The sequence below is a fragment of the Seriola aureovittata genome, chromosome 6, assembly GCF_021018895.1.
Source record: "Seriola aureovittata isolate HTS-2021-v1 ecotype China chromosome 6, ASM2101889v1, whole genome shotgun sequence".
Classification (NCBI taxonomy): Eukaryota; Metazoa; Chordata; class Actinopteri; order Carangiformes; family Carangidae; genus Seriola; species Seriola aureovittata.
In genome coordinates this window covers 19,472,547-19,489,614 of record NC_079369.1, presented here as the reverse complement: position 1 = coordinate 19,489,614, position 17,068 = coordinate 19,472,547, and the positions used below count along the sequence as shown (strand labels likewise).

At 40.8% G+C, this 17,068-nt stretch overlaps 1 protein-coding gene across 1 annotated transcript in view; it reads left to right on the top strand.

The window, feature by feature from the left end:
• hmcn1 (hemicentin 1) overlaps positions 1-17,068 on the top strand; it is an 80,724-nt gene that overhangs the window by 16,441 nt on the left and 47,215 nt on the right. Inside the window, 10 exon segments of the mRNA XM_056378753.1 lie at positions 1,083-1,153; positions 2,872-3,030; positions 3,119-3,241; positions 4,427-4,598; positions 5,445-5,551; positions 9,613-9,733; positions 9,883-10,146; positions 10,246-10,390; positions 11,188-11,309; positions 13,873-14,142. Of these exon segments, the coding sequence (XP_056234728.1) occupies positions 1,083-1,153; positions 2,872-3,030; positions 3,119-3,241; positions 4,427-4,598; positions 5,445-5,551; positions 9,613-9,733; positions 9,883-10,146; positions 10,246-10,390; positions 11,188-11,309; positions 13,873-14,142 (1,554 nt within the window).

Genomic DNA, 17,068 nt, shown 5'->3' with positions numbered 1-17,068 from the left:
CAATTTTCTGACAATTTACAGACAAAACACTGTATAAAAGAGAATAATTTGCAGATGAGTAGATAATGAAACAGTTGCAGCCCTATAAAAAAACATATACTGCTATGCTTTCTGTATATCCTGGAAGAGGGATCCATCCTCTGTTTCTGCCTTTGTTTCCCCACCCATGGATTATATTGGGCATTCTCCTTTATACCATGGTCTAAAAATAAAGGAGTGAATTCAGGCAATATAAATGTCCCCAACTTGGCATGATAAAGCCAGGTGAAGGTGTGTCATACTTGATATTTACTGCATATTTCCATTTCTTCTGTTTGTTTACAAAGATCACAGTCGCACCACAAATGGTAGAATGAGTAACTCTGGTGGAATGGTAACAAGTCTCAGTGAAGATCTGTCCAACCACTGAGCGAAGCACGACTGCTTTTGATTAAAGACGGGATCATTCACACGGTCTCTTCTAAACCAACATTGATGTATCATCTGTATTTCAGTCACTGCAGTTTTTCCTAACCTTTAACTGTTGTCTCTGTCTGTCTAGTCAGCATGAGCTTCATCAGTTGAGTTTCAGCCATTATAATGAATCTTTTCATGAAGTAGACGGTAACAGTTTCGGTTCATCAGTGACAGAGGGGATTGGAAGTGTTTCCAGAGCTCAGTTTGTTTATCAGTGCAAAGCAGCGTAAATGATGGTTGAAAAGAAAAGGGAAGAACAGACCTTCAAATCAACATCATCATTATATCTGATCTGTCTTCATGTGAGGACTACAACTCCAATCTTCCTTGTCATTCCTTTTATGTTTTTCCTTCATCACTTGTCTGTCTGTATGTATCTCTTTCACATTTCTTTATCCTTTCCTCTCTCCGTTAGATAAATATATCTCCTTTCCTGAAATTCTCCTCCGCAGTTCATATTGTGACATTTTAATCTGGACATCCGTAAGCATTTGCCAAAACTAATATTTGGCTCAACAGAAGAATTTAAGGAAACAAAAAAAAATGCTTTCAGTTATTCATCAGATGCAGAGTTGAGCCTGTGGCCAGATTAATCACGCAGCATCTTTCTGTCTTTTTTTCTGCAGAGATTGGACCCGTAACAATCACAACAGACCCAAAGAAGTTCCAGTATGAGCTGAGGGAGCTGTACGTTCAGGTGGGTTCAGAGATCACATTCATCAAACCAAGGAAACAGCAGCAGAAGCCTGGATGCAAAGGGTCATATGTCCTTGATAAAAGCAGCAGACTATGGTCATGCCAGACGTCTGGGTAGGAATGTTTGTGAACTGATTAAGACATTTTATCAGTTCAGTCTACAATGGATGATGAAAGAAAGAAACAATTAGACTTCCTGCTTTATGTTGATTTTCACCCTTTCGCATGTTGAAGTCAATAAGGAAAAAAAAATCTTGCTCATCTCATGTTTATTTTCCATCCTGCACCATTACAAACAAATGTATAAACAAAGACATGCTATGGCTAGACAGCTAAACAGAGAGCTGCCAAGTTTGAATTTTTGTGTAATCACTCAGACAGAGAAAGAAAGTTGTGCAGGAACCTTCTTATGAGCCACTGGAGCAAAGCACAAAAACTGCAAATCCAGTACTCTTCAAGTCTAAGGATGACAGAGACAAAGAGACAAGTCGCATTCAGAAATCTGTCCTTTGAAGAAAGACTTTGGCAAGTGTCTATGCATCCTTGGCATGTTCTGCTGTTAATCTGGTGTGTGTGTTTGTGTGTGTGTTGCGTGTAGCGTGGAAGAGATCCAGTTCCCTCTCACTTGCTGGTTCATTCCTGAGTCTGTTTTTCCTCCCCTCACCTCTTCACCTGTTCAACCCCTGAAGAGGTTTTGGCCAGTGTACATGGAAAATACTCTTCGGAATTGACATTTTTCTTGACATTGAAATTTTTCTGTCATGAGCGCAGTTGTGTTTAAGGGAGGAGATGTTAGGCAACACTTCATATTTTTAAGCCACAAGAACAAAAGTGCACTGGGGGGGGGGGGGTTATCAGGCTTAGTGTTGGGGGCAATAGGTGAATGGGGGAGTTGGTTTTTGGCCAGAGGGGAGATGTTGGGGTTCAGGGGAGATAGAGGAGTCCTGTCTCTTCCTCTTCCGCCCCCCTGGCTTAAAATAATGGGTCACTCCATTCCAGATGTTGCTCTTGGGGGTTATGCATCAGAGATAGCTATTGAACCCCTCAGACAGACAGATATGTGCCTATTGGAATGCTGTAGAAGACATTTCCTTTTGACCCCAGCAGTCGGACTGAGAGAATAGTCGATGAGAAAGAGAAAGACATTTGCGCACACCACCACACACTGTTTCTTTTAGATCCAGTGTTTATTGCCCTTGTCAGTATGGTTGGAACAGGAATATATTTTCACCCCTTTGTGTATTTTTAAGATCATCAGATGTTAACATTCCCCTGGGTTCAAGATATCAGTCGCCTCACAGGTTTTGTCCTCTAGGCATAATGTTAGTGCTGCAGTCATGTGTGCTGATTGGAAAAGCCCAGAATCAAGAAGTACTAGGTCTGTTCTGCTACTAAACAGTGTTGCATTTTATTCACGTCATTTTATTGGAAAACTAAAATTGGAAGGGAATTTTAAACAAACTGTTTCAGAGGCTGCAAGTTGGAGAATCATTATGAATCGGCCTAGATTTGTGCTCTTTTAAATTCCCTCTAGTTGTAATTTATCTATGTGCTCAGTGGGCACTGCATTGTTAAATGTTTATTACGTAATTCTTCAGACTGTAAACCATCAGTAGCATATTTGCTGGATAAATCATAATAATGTTTGAATGGCCCACACACTCTTCCGCAGACATGTGTAAGACAACCATTTGCTGATGATACCCCTCTCTTTCTCAGGGTGGTGGGGACTGTCCGGAGATGAGCATCGGTGCCATTAAGATTGCTTTGGAGATCTCTTTGCCGGGGTCCTACATTTACGTCTTCACAGATGCCCGTTCCAAAGATTACAGACTGACCCATGAAGTCCTGCAGCTCATTCAGCAGAAACAATCACAGGTTTAAAGAAATGTTTACCTTAACAAAGTTTATTTACAGGTTTAACGGTAAAGGGATCATATTTTTATATGTGTGTGTATGTGTATAGGTGGTGTTTGTGCTGACGGGGGACTGTGATGATAGGACTCACATCGGCTACAAGGCTTACGAGGAGATCGCCTCCACCAGCTCTGGGCAGGTTTTCCATCTAGACAAGAAACAGGTCAATGAGGTAAGAGCATCACTGAACAGAAATTTGCAGCAGAGCTTCTGTTCTCTGCTTTTCTTCATGTACAAATTCTCATTTCAGAGTCAGAAGAAAAGCACTCTGGTTTCGAAAGACACAATGTGGTCGCAGTATTCAGATCAGTTGAATTTAGCCTGGATTTAACTTCTAAGCTGTGTCAATTTAATTTAACAGTAGAAGGTTTAACAGCCTCTCTCGTGTCTTTTGCTGTGCCCATGTTCAAGTCTGGACTCCAGATCAAATGTGCAGGAAACATTTAATTGATTGATGCATACCATAGCTCTTTTTAGCCTTTCCAAGAAATGTAAATCAACAGTCTCGGACTGGGCGATGAGTCAAAGCTTGAAGTTTGAATAGTGTTGCTGTTTTATTGCTATAAGGTAAGATTTTTTTGCATGGGAAGGAAGGAATCTAGATTTTAATCAGTTTTCTATGTGATAATCCTCTGCTCTTTCTCCCTCTTTTAAGTAGATTCCCATTTCTCTAATCTGTTATTTACACATCTCCCTGTCTTGCTTTTTCTTTCTTTCTTTCTTTCTTTGTTCATCAGTTTATTGAAAAATATATTTGCAGGATTACAACCTTCTTATACAGTCTGTGTCACCATGACAGAAAACAAGATGGTGCATTAGAAATGTAGTTTCGTAACTAGTCTTGAGAAACAGTATCTTGACCATGGTCTGGTTTGTTTTGAGTGTTCATGCTACAGAATGAGATTTAACTTGACAATGATATATTGCTGTAAGAAAATGCTTGTGGCTTGAAGGAACAGATGGATGAAAATTCATGATAAATCAAGAAATAGTACTTTTTCCATAACATGTCTGTACTTTTGAGTCAAATCTTTTCTTTTTCTCCCTGCACCCAAATTTAACCTATGACTTTTTTAGATGAATGTACTTTATCATATTACTCACACGTCACTAATGGCTGCTCCTTCTGATAGGGTCTGGGTCTCACACAGTAGCAGTGGGATTCTCCCTAGGGACAGGGAGGAAATAGAGGGGCAGAACACAGGGGGAATGTCAGAAACTTCCTGATGAAAGCTTTGCACATGTTGAAGGGATGACCTTGTATGTAGCTGAGGAGGTAAATGTGTGCATTGGTGTGTGTGTGTACATTAGAAATGATGTGTGATTCCTGCATTCTTTACATATCCCGGTGCTGTAGGTCCTTAAATGGGTGGAGGAGGCTGTGCAGTCGTCCAAGGTCCACCTGCTGTCCACTGATCACTTCAGTGGGGTCAGCAACACTTGGCAGATGCCCTTTGACCCCAGCCTCAAGGAAGTCACTGTGGCCCTCAGTGGTCCAGCACCTGTCATTGAGATAAGAAACCCAGAGGGTAGGTTAAGTGTTACCAAATATCTACACAATTCTAAATTGAAATCCAAAAATATATATTTTTTTTAATTTAGGTGTTTATTAGCATATATACGCAGATGAGGGACAAGAGGAAATAAATAAATGGGTAGAAAAACATAGCAAATGCAGATGATTCCAGGCAGGGCAAAAGGAGACACTGATTAGTTTGATGAGTATTAAAATTACTTGAATATGTTTTTTTTTTCACACATGAAAGGAAAAATTACCAACTCATTTTTACAGTCTTGTGTTGTTTGTACAGATAAGGGTACAAACATTGATAATGTTGCATCAAGATATTTCCAGCACAGTTCCAGTGTTTTTAAAAGCATTAAAATTAAAAGCTTCTGACTATCTTAACACCAAGTGTAAAACTTCAAAACCTTTTGGTGTCAGTCTCATAGACTATATAAATGAAAAAGCAGAATCCTTTTCTAGACTGTTTTGGGTTTGGGATGGATAATCATACAGGAAGATTTTGAAGAAGAGGAGGAAATAGTTAAGGAATAGTTTAGGAAATGAAGCTGTAGATGCTGGAGTATGGTACACAGAACAAGTAAAGGTCAAGTGAGTACAACAAAGAACCAGATTGATTCCAGCATCATCTGGGGTCCACACATTCAACACATGTTCTTTCAAACACATACAGTATGCTGCTTAATGCTAAAATCATATCCTGCATCTTTATATTTTTACAACTTTGACAGCTTATGCCAATATTTTATATGTAACTTGCAGCCATGCATCAAACAAAACTAAACATTTCTTGGCATCAGAGCTGCAGAAAAGGTGAACGATTGTCTCTGTGTTTGTGTCTGGCCTCCAGGTAAGATTGTGGGGAAGAGTGACGGCTTGACTGAGCTCCTGCACATTCCCAACTCTGCCAAAGTTGTCAACATCAAGGACCCACAGCCTGGGATGTGGTCTATCAAGGTAAACAATGTAGTCTTTACCTGGAAATGTGTGTAAAATTACAGGCTCCTTCTAACAATTCCCAGAATGGAGGTGTCTTACTGACTTAGTGCAAAAAGTTCAGTATTATAACCTTGGAATGAGGTCAGAACTCACACCCCTGGAGAGAGCTGTGCCCTTGAAGACGGTTCCTAAGTTGAATTACTGCAGTAATATATCAGCATGTTCAGATACAGTGGTATGTAATCAATTTAACATGTACGCTGTCTGGTGAAAGCATCTCCCAGCAAACAAAAACATGATCCGAAAGTCACGTTTGAAACTTAAGACAGTCCTGGTAGATGAAGATAATGTATGTTTAAGGCTTGAAACTGTTGGCACCCTGCTGTCGAAGTAATGCAAAAAAGGTCACACATTTGACTGCCCACACTGTCAATTCCAGATGTTGGGAAACAACAAGCATTTTTACCTGAGTGATTTGTTGAAGGGGCCTCGGTGGCCCCTGTATTCTCTGTAGACCCCTGCTGGGACTCTTTCCCTCATCTCTGCATAGCTGTGTTATGTGTTAGCACCCGATTGATTTATGGGAGAGCGGATTGGATGAAAAACTGTGTCATCTCTGTATATCCTCTTCAAGGAAAGCACAGTTGTGAGCAGATGAGGATCCATGTATGCTGAGTGTTTTGCATTTACTGTATGTTGACTGTTTCATATTATTTGCTCTGGCACTTCTGCATTAACATCATATGCTCTTTTACATGTTGCATTTGGTTTTCATCATGTAAATCTTTGTAAATCTATGCAACTTCTCAGCATACAACTATAGTGACTCTTTGTTGCTGTGCTTCTTCTTTTCATTCTGCCTTTTCATGCCTTTCTAATCCCCTTTCAGTAGGCACTAATGACATTATTGGACATTTAGGGGGAGCATAATGTATTCAAAGTTCATTCCTTCATTGGCTGTAATATATGTGAGCATTTACATGTAGATGTAGAAGTCCAAATGAGTTGTTGATTTCTTGTAACATATATTTGACCAGTAATATATGTTTGTTTTTACGCTGAGGTTGATGTACTGTATCAGATATAAGACGGCCTCATCACCTGTGTCTGCACTTAACCCACAGGTTAATCTCATGCTGGGCTCTGCTACATAACACCGACATAAGGAGCCTTTTCAAAAAAACTGCCCAAAACAGTAGAAACACTGGCCTCACCGTTTCATACACACTGCGGTGTGCTGCATTACCGCTGGCAGACCTTTTTCAGTTTTTCATTGATTGTTTGCACAGGATTATTTTTGGCTGCATAACACTGTTTACTCTATCTGAGGTACTTTTTGAATTAAACTTTGAGATAAAACAGTTCTCTCAGGTGAATAGTTCTGCATCACTGAGTGATGACTTTTGTTAAATATCTGCTAAAACACCATATCAGCAAGTTTTGACTGAGGTCTGTGCTTCCACACTTCAGCCAATATGGTGACCTGTTCTACAGAGCTCGTAGAAGTGATGAGGGATATTAAACAGACATAAAGAGAGACATTGCATCCTCCTGTCTTATTTCTGTCCTGTGTTTGCCTCTTTCTGTGCTCCCTCTCAGTCTGTCTTCTTTAATCTCTTTCTGTCACTAACTGTATCTTCTATCCTCATGCATCTTCCTCCCAACACATTTACTCCTCAAATTCTCTCCCTCACAGAAGCACAGCAGGATTTGCTGTTCTCTCTCTCTGGTCCCAATACGTCTTGTTTTTCCCATTTCTCCTCTTGGACGCTGCCTTTTCCAATCTCAGTCCCCCACAACACTCTATCTGGCTTTCAGACTAAAAATATCTCCTCCTCATTTGTAGCTGTGTTTCCCAGGACATCCAAAGAAATGTGGATAAATACTTTAGGGGGAGTTTGCTGTTCTGCCATGCTGGTTTTCAGTAACACTAATGGCCCGTGACATCCTTGTGTATGACCCAGGCCATAGATTGTGTGTGAAAAGGAATCTAATCCTTTTTAATCTGCCTTTAATTGGATATTGTGGTGGTGGTGGAGAAGGTGGGTTCACCCCACTATCACCCCCTGCTTCTTCACTTTTGCCCAGACTTCTTGCTACTTTACCCTCACTGTGTGCTAATTTCATACTTTGTTCTACGAATATGAAGTATGTTTGAATGGACGGAGGTGTCTGTCACCAACACACTCAAAAAACTTGTGATCACATTTTGCACATCGGCATTGGATTTGCACATTGACAGTCTTTATGTGTTGTGAGAATGTTAAAGTATGTTCTCAAAACATTGTTAGAATAACTGTGTTTGTGTAATATGTGTGTGTGTGTGTGTGTGTGTGTGTGTGTGCCGGGCGTGCGTGTTTAAATATGTGCGTTGCTGAGAGTCATCCAGGTGAGATTTGTTTGTGTTGCAGTGACCTCAGCATTGATGAGCGCATTTAAGCTTCACTCTGAATTTTATAGCCCATGATGACAATTTAGGAAGGTTGTAATTTGAAAAGCATGTAACCAGCTCAAAGGAAGACCAGCAGGGGCGATCTGTTACTATTCTCTGCTTTTTCTCTGTTTAAGTTTCTCTCTGTCTTGCTCTCACTTTCTCGGACACACACATTTTGTTCTCTCTACATAAATATAAATATACATTCTACCATCATTAATTGATTTCATTAATCAGAACACAATCAAATTAATGAATCATGTAATTTAAATGATGTGGAGAAGAAGCAGGACAGTCGTTTTAAGGGACCCAGAGCAACAGGGATTTTAATGACCTTTCTTCTTCTCCTCACCCACCTCACCTCAAGTATCTACGACCAAGTCCAGTTTCCCTCGTTTCAACTTTTACTGGATAACAATTACCTGGATGACTGAGAATCTTCACAGATCACCCCGCATATAACTTTATTTACTCCTTTGATGGTGATTTAAACTATTTCATAAATGTCTGTATTAGTGAAAATCTCACCAAAGCCACAATGAGTCAAGATCTGACTCAATAGAGTTAGGGTGTAACTAAGACCAGGGCAGGTCACTGTCTGGGTGGGTGTGAAACTGGGAAATGAGTGGCTTTAATGACAGGGCCTGTTCTTTTTTTTTTGGGGTAAGATCATGACCTTTAAAGGACCTCTCCCCTAATTATGGCCTCATTTACAACTAACTAAAGACCCGGGATCATTCTATGGTGGCCATTAGGGCAGGTCTGATGGCTACAACATGTATTGTGTTTAATGATGGCAGGCATTAGCATTTAAGGTTGTCCTGGATCCCCTTTGTCCCGGTGTTACCTCATTGTTTGAACAATTTCACGACTAGCTTAACTATTGTTATCCGTCCGCCTGAATCCATTTCACTGTCCTGGTTGCTAGGGAATTGAAGTTTTTGTCAGGTAGAACCTAGTCATGTTAAAATACAGCAAATCCACACATTTTCTGTCATTTCATGCTATTGCAAATGATAGTTTATGTTTGCGTGTCTCGTTTTGCATTGTGAGTCAATGTCTGTGACACCTCCAAAGTGTTTAACCTAAGGTGAGGAGTTTCCACCTCTCGCTAACCTATACTTCACTGCAATTACTCTGTCTCTATTTGTGCAAAGCTTCAAAAGAACTCTGCACGACGAAGACCACATGAGCCATTAGCTGCTCTCTGATTATCTCTGTTTGTTTGATTAAAGTATGAATACCAGACTGAATGGGTCATCTCTGAATTGTGGATGTTTTATAAGCTTAGGTGTAAGATACTTGACAGTCTTACAAAAAGTGGCTTGTCTATACATGTGGGGATAGTTGGGGCACAAAAGGCTGTTACGCAACAATCTCGGTGCTGTGTCTGTCATTTAAAGCACACAACTTACCCCCAAGATTCAAGTCAGGGTTGAAATGAATTTGAACCAAAAATTGAATCCTTTTTATTCAACAACATGAAATAATTTGACTTATCTCCCACAGCATATTAAAACAAAACCTGATAAAGAAGGTAAAACTAGAAGAATGGATGTACAGTACTAATTAGTCACATTAACAGACATGAGACATGAGTCTTTGGATGTAAATATTGATATAAATCTCCCCTTTTTTAATGCAGACCTCTAGTGGAGGAAGACACTCTGTCCGTATCTCAGGTCTCAGCACCATCGACTTCCGAGCCGGGTTTTCCAAAAAGGCCACCCTGGACTTCAAAAAGACCTCCAGTCGGCCGGTTCAAGGTCAGTGAGGTCAACCTTTCCAAATTGTAAAAGAGGAAGGACACTGCAGCTGTTGTATGTTTTCCCTCTCACCTGTTGTTTTCACTTACATCTTGTAGCTTTGGAGCAGCGAAGAATACAGTATATTGTATTTCATGTCAACTTTCCAGGTATTCCCACACACATCCTGCTTAACACCACTGGACTTTCCCCTCCTGCTCGGGCTGACAGGCTAGAGCTCCTGTCGATCATGGGTGAAGTGATTAAAACTTTACCGATCCGTTACTACCCTGAACGCCAGCCATACAGCCTCTGGAACATCACAGAGTTTATTCCACCCAATGAGGCCTTCTTCCTGCGGGTGACAGGATACGACCGGGATGGTTTCCTGTTCCAAAGAGTCTCTAGCGTTTCTTTCTCCAGTATTATACCTGGTCAGTGATGCAAGTTTTGACCCATATTTAGATGAAGATGTGAACGATCTCTTAATTAAAGTGATTAATTTTGTTGGCATTTTCCTTCATCTCTTTTAGATGCCCCTAAGGTGCTGATGCCAGCCACAACTCCTGGTTACTACCTCCAGAGAGGGGCTGTGAAGTGCCAGGTAGAGAGCCTGATCCCTTTCACTCTGCGCTTTAGCAGGGATGGAAGTCGACTTGGGGTAGACCAACTCTTCAGGTGAGCAGGGCTGCAGAAGAGCTGAAGCGTCAAGTCCCAAAAGTCACATATCATGGCTGAAAGGCATGCTGTTGAGTGCATGTTCCTGCAACACTTAGCATTTGTCAGTATATGCCAATTCCATATGACCTGTTTATAGTCAGGAGAGCAATACATTTTTTATGACCGTACCTGAACCGTGACATGGGGTACGTCTGTTAAAATCCCAGCCACCTTGTAAGCATTTTAGATTATTTTAGCAACATTTGACCAGTCAAAACTGTGTTCAGCAACTTCCTGGGTTGCCCCTTCCACTGCCTTACCAGGTTTTGGGAGAAAATTCTGCACACAGTCATGTTCAAACTGTAAATGAGCTCCACAGATGCACTATGTCGTCGCACTGGGTCGATGGTTCACCCCCTTCTCTTTCAGCCAAGAGACAAGTTTGATGATATTACAATCAGTCATTACATGCTGAGAAACCATGTCAATTACCCCTTCACCAGTGACTAATGGTTTCACATTCCATGTAAATCCGTTTATAAATTTTGAGAGATACTATATCTCTCCAGCAGGCAGAAAGATAAACATGATGGATCAAAGCCATGGCCTCCTTCCAACTGTATTGGAGGAGGTTAAACTGACATACTGTGTTTCCATCTCGACACTGTGAGACTAAATCCGATTGGATTTTCACCAGATCAAGGGATGAGTTAGTAGCAGATTGAATGGATTCAACATTATTCTCAAAAGTAGTGAAGATAAAGGTATTGAGCACTCATCTCTCTCCAATTCTCCTGTGATTCTTTTGATTCCAGCGAGTCTGACAGTGCATCGTGGGAAATAGCCCAGGTTTCTATGAAGGACGAGGGCTACTATGAGTGTATTGCTATCAACAGTGCTGGGACAGGAAGAGCTCGTACCTTCCTGGATGTATCAGGTATGTAGACATCCCAAGACCGTCGTAGTACAAAACCAGAATATTTAGGTATTTATTTGATTATTTGTACTGCAGTAATTCCATTAAGTTCATAGTTACAAGCAGAGACAGCAGTCAAAGTTGTTCAATAAACAAAAACAAAGACATTTGGTAACCATTTCAAAATGATCTGAAGTAAAAGGAATTTGCAGACTATCAGACATGACGTATTAAGACACTATTACAACATGTCAGAATGCTGCGCTACATAGACGGCAGTGTTGACTTTGTCAGTGGACTGTACGCCTTTAGTTTATATTAATTAACAGTCCATGCTAAGCTACCTTTGATCACTACATGTAATGAGCAAGGACTGTTATTGTACTGGAAGTATAATTGGTGTATGATGGATTTACTTGCAGAGCAGTGAGTAATTTAAAGTATCATTGTCTTTAATGTCTTCTATCAATTTTAGAAAACAACACATAAAAGACACACATGCATATAAAGACACAAAGTACCTTGGGTGAAATGGTGCTGCAAGATGAAGTTTATGTCATGCTCATGACATTTATATATACACACACACACACACACACACACACAAAAGCACAAAAGCACAAAAGCACACTTACACACTTGCTTATGGACATAGAATCAGACTCCAAGTGGCAGTCATTGTGGGTTTTACTGGGTCAAGGTCTCTTGCTGTGAATCCCATGCAGAGAACCTGCATGATGGCAGAATTAATAGAACTTTCTGGAAAGTCTGACCCCATCTTACAGCATGATGTTGTAATCCATGCCTCACAGCGATCATGTCATGGGATTTATGGTATGGTTTCTGTGCTCGATTTGTGAAGCAATGAACCATAGATATGGTGTAAGATGAGAATACTTTTAAAGCTGTAAATGAGCTCCATGCTGTGCACAGAGACAAAACAGAGTAGTGATAGTTTAGGTGGGTATACTGTGACTCAGGTGCACAGTTTCAGTGCAACAGCAGAGCGTAACCACAAATACTCACTGACCACCACAATAATAAATGCACAACAATTTATGACCACAAATTCATAATCTAGGTTATAAATAGTTGAATGATGATTTTGTGATCTTCATGATGTCAAAGATTTAAGCACAGACGTATGGGATTATATGATGATTTATATCTTTAGTCTCACCACTGGGCAAAACAAAAATGTAATTTTTCCTTTTCTAAAATCCTCTCTAGTGCATTTATTTTTTCAATCAGAACCCTTTCCATTATGAGACACCAGAACTGACACCACATGAGTCCAAATGCAGTCGGTAAAAGTCTCAGTGTCCAAACCCTGCTTTCCAAAATACTTCCTGCCTTGTGGAATTCACTGGAGCTCCATCAACATGATGAATGCCAAGCAGAGGGGAAGAAGGAGGAGTGTGGAGAAAAAGAGAGTGGGAGGTAGTTGAAAGACACTTGGTGAAACTAAAGAAAGGCATGGGCCTGTGTGATGTATGAGTGTAACTGTAAAGGTGCAGAGGCGACTATTCAACTGTTCCCAATTATAACATCTCTAAAACTAGGTGAAATTAATCCTCCTCAGCTGCAACTCCAACCTTTGTTTGTTGGCCAGTTGTATTCTTAACAGAATGACAGGCCCCCGCACTGTACACTTGTACACACAGAAACACACGTATAAAACCCAGTCATCTGCCAAATATATGTCATCCTAATCCCGAGGAGCTGTGCTGAAATCTCCAGCATCCTCCCCCTATCAGAGCCAAAGCCTCTGCTACCTCTCCCTCGTCTTCTCTTTCTTTCCCCTTTTCCCTCCATTCCCCTTTTCCCTGCTTAGCTCTGGCTCACCTCTGGAAAAAATGATTGACGTCACACTAAGGCTTGAGGGATTAGTGTTTTCGACATGGTGACGAGAGAAGACGAGATGGAGATAGAGGAAGACAGAGAAATAAGAAAAATGAGATCTCCACAATCCTGACAAATGATTATTATTCTAATAAAGGGTGTTTCAAAAAGTTACATTTCTCTGTCATGCAGCTAAGCTAAGCTACATGGAATGCGTTTATACAAAGTTAACACACACTGTAGGTGACAGCATGTGTATTAAATGAGGGTTAGATATCAGTTACTGAATTAGGTGATGAGATATTTCTACCACTGAGGCTGTTGATGGACGTAATGCATTGTGTCGTGTAGTTTTCATTTAAATTTCTCAACTTTGTTTTTTTCATCATTCTGAGTCAGGGGAGAATTTTAGTGTCTCATAATCTACATGGGTCTAAATTACAAGTGTCACTGACCTTGGTGTCTTTTCTAGCAGCTGTTGTGCAGTTAAATTCTGCATTTTAGAGCTACAACTGTCTTTACTCACAGCCCCCAAAGTTGGAAACCATTTTTCTAAATGCTGTTTCAGGGCTTCTGTACTTTTTGTGTACTTATTGCGCCTCATGAGTAGAAAATACTGTGTGTCTCTACTTACATAAGTGTCAACAGGAAAAGTAACCTCTCACTCTGACTTCCTGTTTAACTTTGTTTATGATGTAAAGTTTCTGGCAGCTGCCAACAACATTATGCCCTCATCCTGCAGAGCCGCCTCCAGCTGTCACCACTGAGGGTAACGTAACCATCACCCCTGGCTCCCGTGCTGTCCTCACCTGCCACGTCGTTAGCACAGTCAACTTCAACCTCACCTGGCTGAGAGGAGGTCACGATGCCCGCCTGGACCCACGGGTGCACGTCCTGGCCAACCTCTCACTACACGTGTCCACTGTGACTCCAGATCATGCAGGCTGGTACGAATGCATCGCTATAAATGAGGGAGGGGCTACTGCAGAGCGAATCTACCTTACTGTGCAAGGTGAGGAGTGAGTGTTCATATCTGCATGTGTTCAATATGGCTCTGTCGTGTAAAATTAAATTTAACATTGGGAGTTGATGTGCTACTAGGGGCTACTAGGCTACAGTTGAGCGTATTTTAAGTGATGTGTGTATGTATGTTTGCTTGCATATGTGTGTGACACTTTGCCTTTAGTATATGTGCCTGTTTCTTCCGTGTGATTTACACCAGGAGAACAGGAATCTTGGCAAACACAACCTCCTTCCCAACTACAAGATTGTCTCCCAAGTGCCGCCACCCTTCTTCCCTCTCCTGCTCCCTATAATTCACCCTAATGCTTTATGGGATGTGTGAAAATTATTTATGTCTGACTCTCAGGCAGCACTAAAGTAGAGTTTTCCATCCCCGGACAGCTCTTATAGTCTTGTTCCTAACACTTCACTGACACTGAATCAGGAACACTTTGTTGTACAGATGGAAGAGAGTATCGCTGACAATCTGGCAACCACCGCATAGCATGGGCCCGTGCCTGGCCAGAAAAAGGCGATGTATTACAGCCACTAAAATCCACCATTAGCAGATGATCTCAGCCTGAACCTGCTGAAGTATAGAGAGTTGAGAGACAACAAGCAAGACAGGCAAAGAACTGTGTTTTACATAATCCAATCTGTCCAAATGAACATCCTGTATTTACTTTGTTATACAACCATCGGCCGCAGAAGAAGTTAATTCAGACTCCATATGCTGCTTACTGTAGCCTGAATTCCTCCTTGTGTGTGTCTTGCCAGGTCTTAAAAACAAATCTTAAAAATAAAAAAAGAAATTGCTCCATGTTACCCTAAACTGTTTTTCTTTCTTGACCAAAATTTCTGAATGATTCACTGTGATTTTTTTTTTTGATTTTTTTACTTGGAGCGAACTGTTGTTTCTCTAATGCAAACCTCAGTGACACAGATTGAAAAGTTGCAGGTTTAATACCTGTGCTGCCGACGGGTTTGGAGGGGAACTCTGTCATTTGGCTTTCCTCACTGAGTGATAAGTTGCACAGTTGACCCTGAAACATTTTCCCTGGTTTAACTGGAAAGTGTCTTTTGTCTCCTCACATGTATTCCTTTTTTCATATCATCCTGTCACAACTTTCTTTGTTGTTTCTTTTTTTTTTTTTTTTAAACACCTATTTCTTATTTCTTTTCAGTTCTTTTTTTGCCTCTTTTTTTCTAACAGCTGTTAGAAAAGCCCCAGGGGTTTCATAATTACCCCCTGGTCAGCTCCATCCTAGTCATTAGTTTCACTTTGAAGTGAGTCAAGTCTGCTGACATCTTACAACACTTGGACAGAACACGGTGCAACTGACTGCATTTCCACACTAAGCTGGATCAATTTAAAAACACATCCTTTTCTTTTCATTTTGGCCTTGTGTCCACGCTAATTACTCATTTTAAATGTCATTATATCACACTATTCAGTTGTTGCCATAAAGCTGTATTTATGTGGACTTTATCTGACACCTTTACAATCGTAAAATAATAGATTAGATAGATTTTATTGGCGTCTCACCGCAGCAGCACAGGAGTGTGTGGTTAGAGAAATGTGAAATACATAAATGAGAACAAGTCAGTTTTTCTTGATTAAAAACAACCTGAAGCCTATTGTGGATACACATTGTTGTCACATGTAAACAGCATTTTTAAAATTAGCTAGCTTGATGTGGATGTAGTTTTAGATTTTTAATAGAGTTGGAAAACTGAGATAGGAGGAGGATGCAATGTCAGAGGCAGTGAAGGTAGATGAGTGAAGGAGGAAAAAAGGAAAGATCGAGCAGGTGATTGGGGGGGGATGTAAGACAGGCTTCTTCCTTAGATATTAAGGTTGCTGCTGAGTCAGGGTAGAAACATGCGTCTTCCCTCTCAGGAACTCTGAGGGGTCCTTGCCCCCCTCAGGGCACGGTGACCTCGTGAGAGGAAGAGGCAAGAGAGGAGAGAGCTTGGCTTAACTGTAAAAGAAAGAAAGGGGCCCCGCAGTCCTTCCAACGCTCTTACTTTTGACCTTGTCTGTGTTATGTGTGCTACACTGTACAGCCTCAGGCACCACTAAGATTAAGATCAATACAGAGGCAAGTTGAGGTATTTCAGTTTGTTTTCAAGGTTGCAATATATCAAAGTACTGCCTGTAAATTTATTCGCAGCGTCTGGTAAACGTGCTGTATATCTTTCAAAACGTGGCATCACTGATGATTGAAGTGGAAACATCAGTACAAAAGTATACATTCCTTCACACCTACCTGTGTGCCTCTGTTCAACCTTTTGGAATTGAGACTGCTGGCCCATGATCATCCCTTCGTTTTCTCCATTCAAACCTGTAGACACTTTCATACAGTAGTTTATTGATGGCATGCGAGGAATGACAAGTTCGCCTTCACCGTCTTTTGATCATGATAAAAAAAAAAAATCCCTCTCTGGCATCTTAGATGGACATAAATGGGTGTTTTGTTGTTTTGGAGGTGTTTTGTCTCTCCATTGAGGCGACTAATTCTCACATTGTTTTTTCTACATGTTGGACAGCTCAGAGACTCTGGAGATGATTTTAGCTGTGGGAATAGAATAGAGACAACACACCCTTGAAGGGATGAGTTACACATCATGAATCAATTGGAAAATCTCCCTAGATTCCACAGCTTCTCTGGGTCTGGATTCAATATTCCTCCCTGTTTTACCAATAAAGAGGAAATGAGGGTGAAATATATGCCGTGAAACATTATTAGTTGTAGTAACAGCCATCACTCTTCCTGCTACAGTGACAATAAAAGTTTATGCTCTGTTACATCTTGTGGCTGAGTTTGAATTCCTTCAGGGTATAGAGTTCCTGACTTGCATGTAAAGGTCTCAAACATCAGCATTACCTTTGGTATATTTAAATGTAGTAAATGTACTTGTTTTAAGAGCTCCTC